Source organism: Lycium barbarum, chromosome 6, assembly GCF_019175385.1.
Source record: "Lycium barbarum isolate Lr01 chromosome 6, ASM1917538v2, whole genome shotgun sequence".
Lineage (NCBI taxonomy): Eukaryota > Viridiplantae > Streptophyta > Magnoliopsida > Solanales > Solanaceae > Lycium > Lycium barbarum.
This window is the reverse complement of record NC_083342.1, coordinates 66,851,652-66,857,868: the sequence shown is the minus strand read 5'-3', so window position 1 is coordinate 66,857,868 and position 6,217 is coordinate 66,851,652. Positions and strand designations below refer to the sequence as shown.

The following is a 6,217-nucleotide window of genomic DNA, read 5'->3' as shown; positions in this document are numbered from 1 at the left end:
TCGTCGTCTGTTTGTTTCATATAGATCATGCCAAAAAGAAAGAAGGGATGGCTTTACATACCTTTGACGCTTAATCCGTGATTCGATATGTATACGCTGCCCAAAGTACCTCAACCAATATTAAGATGTTAAGAACTATGGTTAAGCTACGGAAAGGCTTAAAACGAAATTCAACGTTAGTAGCTCATTTCTAGAAAATTGGGCGGCATCCCCCCTATATTGTTCACTTCCCTCACATTCAAGCCAACTATGAAAACGACCAGAATAACATCAACAACAACATGTCCAAGTTACCATATCAAGAACTAGTCAAAACAAGATCCAAGAACATCTCGAAACAGCCTGCACTGCATGCACAACACTCCAAATCAGTCCACACGTTGCACATTCAACAATAATCAACATAACGACCACGACATACTCAAGTTATTCCTAATGATCTATAGCCACAACACATCATCAAAAATGCTCTTACAATAACATGCTCCAAACAACCCATTACTACAACAACACAATACATAATCATAACCACACTAAGTCCTTCAACTCAACAAGAACAGCCTTTAAATACAATACAACAATAACAACAACAACCTCAAATAGCAACATAATCACGTGAGAATTTCCCCCAAAAAACTCATAAAAATAGCCCACAACCTTATGAACATCTAATCCAATTCATGTCCCAACAATTTCATATAAACAACTACAACTTTAAATATCAAGATTCCTTCACTTTTAACACATAATCCATAACGACAATAACGACAACAATCAAACCTAATCCACTCATTATTTAATTAAAACAACTCCAACACGGCCAAACAGAACCTTATCGTTCCTTGCATCCAATTCTGCTTAATACAAGTTAATCTCACAATTACAACCTCATTTCATTAACTCCAATTACACTATAAGAAGAAATCTTACCTTAAATTGATTAGCACAGATCCTATAATTGCTTGCACCAATTTCACCACTTCTTCTTCCTCAATTTAAATTCTAACATTGCTGCCTTCTTTGGGACGTTTAGAACACCTTTATGGAATCATAATTTCCTTTCTTTCACCATCTTGAAGCTGGTCGTGAGCTTGGCAGCCATGGTTGTTCATGATCCTTACTTCAAATGAGTTTTTGTGAAGAAGAATATGTGTTATGACTAGTCATCAACATATATATATATATATATATATATATATATATATATATATATATATATATATATATATATATATATATATATATAGGCAGCCAGCCTTGTTGACACGTGCCCCACTTGGCATGTCATCATTCATGCTTTATTTTTTAATTATCAAGTCTGGTGGGGCCCATTTAATGGTGTAATTAACTTAATTAATTTCTATATATATATATATATATATATATATATATATATATATATAGGCAGCCAGCCTTGTTGACACGTGCCCCACTTGGCATGTCATCATTCATGCTTTATTTTTTAATTATCAAGTCTGGTGGGGCCCATTTAATGGTGTAATTAACTTAATTAATTTCCCATTTCACTAATTTTCCTATATTAATTGTAATTAATAAGCAAACCGTGCACTATTAAAATCAGGATTTAAAAGTCCTTGTCTCATATCTCCAAAAATAATCTTGTCCTTGAACTTATGTCGATTAGCTTACGAATAATCCAACGTACACTACAACAAATTTGATTATCAGTGACGAATTATTTTATCACTTAAAATTTATATTTCGTCACAAAATATCTTTCGTGACGAAAAAAAAAATCGTCAATCGTTCGTCCCTAAAAGCGGGTCGCTAAATGTATACAAAGACAATTTAGTGTTTCGTCGCTAAATAAAGTTGCATTAACTACGAAATTCATTTTTGTCCCAAAATGCATAATATTTATGACGAACTCATTCGTCAAGGAAAGTATAAAAAAATTGTAGCTGATAGTATGTTTTCGTCACTAAAAAGGTTATTAATACCGACAAAACTTCCTCGTCACTAATTTTTCAATTTAATTAGTGACAACGCCAATTGTCACTAAAGTTATATATATTTCGCAGTTAAAAAATAATAATTTCGTCAGCAAAGACAACCTTTTATATACGAAAAGATATTCCGTCTCCAAATGTATAAATTAGTGACAACTTTGCTTTACAGAAAAGGCTTATAATTTTGTAGTTGAAACCAATCATGTCGTCACTAAAGATACTTTTTTTTACTGACACAACAAAATTGTCACTATAAATTATCGTGATTAGGGACAATAACAATTATGATAAAACACAAATTTAATTTGTAGTTAAAGAATGAATCATATTATTAATCATAAGGCAATTCTGGGACAAATACTATGTTTTATCACAAATATAATCAATTAATGACAAAATAATAAGTCCTGTGATAAAAATGTGATTATCTTGAAAAATACAATGTAATTTAATCATAACGTCTCTCCTATCTTGTGAGCTCCTTCCACTTGTTTCGAGCGAAAGAAAATTTTGAGCTGCCATTTTCAACCTATTGATAACACACTCAAGAGTATTGCTACACAACTCCTGCATAAAGAAAATGAAAGAGAAGTTACACAACTTCATTATTAAACTTCCAGGAAACTCATGTCTAGTTTACAGTACGTGGAACATTTAAGCTTACTTGGGGACCGTGCAGTTTGGATAAAACAGGTTTAGAAATGAAAAAAATTCTAACCATTTATTGCTTGGATTTTCATCATATGAAACTCGCAAAGTCGAAGTAAATGACAGAAAATCTTGGAGCAATCTAGCAAATACATTGTCTCAGCATGGTGCTCGTCATTATGAATGGAGTAGCCGACTTGAGACAGTAGTAACTAATTGAAGTAGATTTTCCAAAGGGATAAGCATTATATAGAAATAAAATATAAGAGCAAATTATTGATTATGTTTAGCTCCATGATATGAAGCCTCAGGATGCTTATCAATTAAAATGCTTACTTTGTCAAAATAAAAAAAGAGAAGAAGAGAAAAGAACTAACCTGAGTTATTGCATTAACCACACCAGCAAGGAAAAAAGATTTTTGTCCAAATTCGGAAGGGCTGCCACTTCCCAATTGAGGGGAGCAATCAAATCTTAGGATACCTGGGCTATAATTACCACCAAATGAATAAGGACCAATAAACTATCACAAGCCTAATCATTGTTTTGTAGGCAAAAGCCTTATGAAAAAGAACTTGAGATCATGGAAAAAGAAGAAACATTAACATGTTGAAATGTAAGAGAACACAACCAGAGAATGGGGCTTTTCTATTTGCCTTTTTAAACATGGTTGCATTTGCTTTTCATCAAAATGAAAAAATCTCATTAGTAACTAAGTAAGCAAAAGTTTATCACTAAATTAATTTTATTATTAATGACAGAGAATGGAACTTTTCTATTTGTCTTTCTATAACTGTAGCTACCAGTACCTTTTTTCTAGTTTCACCAAGAATGTGGTAGCTCTTAGAGCTATGATTATCTTTCCTCTAAGTATGGAGATGAAAATAATGGTATTTAGTCAACTTCATAGATGAAGTGAGGAGATTTTTCCCAATTAAATGTCATGTCTTGCTCTATCTGAAGGTGATCAGCAGTAGTGGACGTTTCATCTGTTTCTGAATATGCTACTTATGCTCCAACAATGAAGCCACAAAAATAGATATTGATCAATAAGGACTTCGATTCATAGCAATGGTGATGGGATTAGTGAATGAAAGAAAATAAATAAGAAGGTGATGATGGAGGAGAAGAAATAAACAAAGAGAAATCAAATAGAAGCTCTGCTCCTTTGATTTATGAAGAAAAGAACCCATAAAAAGTCTATAACCACAAACTTGCAACTATCAACACCATCCTGAAATCCTCAATCTAGAACCTTGGTAAAAATATAGAAAATCCCAACCAATACAATCACAGAGTCCATCTATGGTAACAAAATAGAGGAATAAAACAAATTTTGGTGTCTATGTGAATACCTTAATGGATCCGTGATCCAGGTTAGAAGTTTGGTTATTGATGATTTGGCTCCTAAATTAGCCAAAGCTGAAGCATGCGAGTTCCAAGAATTTACAATAGTAATATCAATAGTTAAGGATATCATCACCTATTAATCAAGCAAAATTTAGCATCAGCACATAAATAAAAGATATCAACTTTAAGCTTTTGAATAGCCCATTCTCACCACCTAATAGGTTCCAAAATCTGAAAGAGTCCCATAAGCTATAACATTTTTGAATTCAAAGCAGCAAGAGCAGTCACTATAGCCCAATGGGCATGTAATATATATTTCATTAAATGCTAAAATCACCAGTATAACTGGAGAGTTGCAAAATCAGAGGAGATGAGGGTGAAAAACTGCGAAAGAATGAGCAAGAAGCATTAAAAGTATCCAGCTGATACGTGTCTATTTAGTTTCAGCGAAAAAAGCCAAGTTGCATTTAGGTATGTTAAAAGACTAAAATGCCCTCAAATTGAAATTAAACGACATTAACCTAAAATATCGATCCCAAATCATAACCCACTCTTCTAATATAGTAGAAACATACTGGAGAAAGAGAGAGATGACAGTGACACAAGTAAAATAAGCACCATAGAAACATAAGATATAAGATCCAAATCACCTTCACCATCTTGCTATGACTTTACTAGTACGACTTCCCTCAACTTTCAACCCTTGGATTAGTGATCATGTTGAGAATTCCATCAAGAATTTAATCTTGTTGAACATAATGCAACTTAGAAACTTAAAATATAACTAAGGAAATAACTATTTTATAACATTCAAAAAACTAATAAACTAAATACTCAAATAAGTTGTTGGAAAGTACCAGGTTACAAGGTAGCACAAGTTTATTTTAGCCGAATATTATTAAGCAAGATATATCAAGCAATAAAAAATCCAAAGTCTAGACTTGTTTGAAATTGAGATTCTAACACAAGAGGCTTACACTTGTTTTGAGCCTGACTTTGTACTGAATGAAAGGCTCATCGTAATATGGCAGAGAAGACAGTCACAAGTGAAAGAGTAGCCATTGATCTCCAAAGGACCTAATGAGTGATGCAATTTGAATAAGAGTACACACTCCACATAATCGATATGAAAATCTCCTCAACTTAAATATGCAAATTGTACCTGAGCAATTGATAATATACTCAATTTCTTCTATTGCGAAATATACATTACCAAAAGTGAAGCAAGCACACAACTAAATAAAGATCACTTACTCTTTGACAATTAAGACAACATCATCAATCATCTGACCATACATTAACCACGTGATTAAATACCAAAACTCAGATTTAATTACGTAGTACAAGTGGGTTATTACACTAAGTTAGATGCACATAATACCATTTAAGGATTAATACTGACCAGCACTATTGTGCAAATCATCGTACAATACAAATTATTAGAATAATAAGCTTAACATAACCACCTTACATTTAGCCATGCATACACGTTCAGGTGATGAAATATCATCTTCTTTAGTGAGAGTCTTTGTTTTTGTTTTTTTTAATAAGCAAAAGAAATAAATGACATGCTATTTTCTCTTTTTTGTTTTTACACTACTGCAGCTACATGTTGCCAAAGGAGAAAGCTTTGAATGTTACATTTGATAAGACTGTAATATATCAATCCTTCCTAAATATTTAGTCATATGATTCAACTAAATATCATTTACTCTTAGATATCAAGAACAATGAAGGGATCCAAAGCACAATCACATAACATAACACACAACTAATTAAAGATCAAGTCACAATACCTTGGACAACTCATTTAACCTTGCTTTAAAACAATTGCAGTTGACTGACCCTTACTAGGACTTAAAAAAGCTATCCATTTTTTTATAAAGCACTTAAAGAAACTACGTTTACAGATCTACTAGAATAAAGAAAAAAAGAATAACATATTAGAACTACTAGAATAAAGAAAAAAGAATACCATTAAATACAGTTAAATATTGGTTTCATTTTTGATACCCCAAATTCCTAGTATAAGAAGTAAACATAATAGTATCTTTTTCTATTTCTTATGAGTTCCTAAGTAGTAATTTAAAATGTTTTTTCAGAGTTGCGTTAAGCCAAGACCTCTAAATGGGACTTTGACAATTCCAAATTGGACCTGCAATAAGCTAACATAATTGTCTCAGATTAGCATGATTCCATTATCCCTTATCTGTATATTGAACATACACTTCTTTAAGCAACAACAATAAAT

At 32.2% G+C, this 6,217-nt stretch overlaps 1 protein-coding gene across 1 annotated transcript; it reads right to left on the bottom strand.

Annotated features, from left to right (window-relative positions):
- Positions 1–2,316: 2,316 nt before the first annotated feature.
- On the bottom strand, positions 2,317–4,625 carry LOC132644069 (uncharacterized). The gene is made up of 4 exons (XM_060360619.1): positions 4,617–4,625; positions 3,972–4,099; positions 2,996–3,104; positions 2,317–2,537 (listed from the first exon to the last, which is right to left on the bottom strand). The coding sequence occupies exons 1-4, from the start codon at positions 4,623–4,625 to the stop codon at positions 2,331–2,333; spliced, it is 453 nt and encodes a 150-aa protein (XP_060216602.1). The 3' UTR covers positions 2,317–2,330.
- Positions 4,626–6,217: the final 1,592 nt, after the last annotated feature.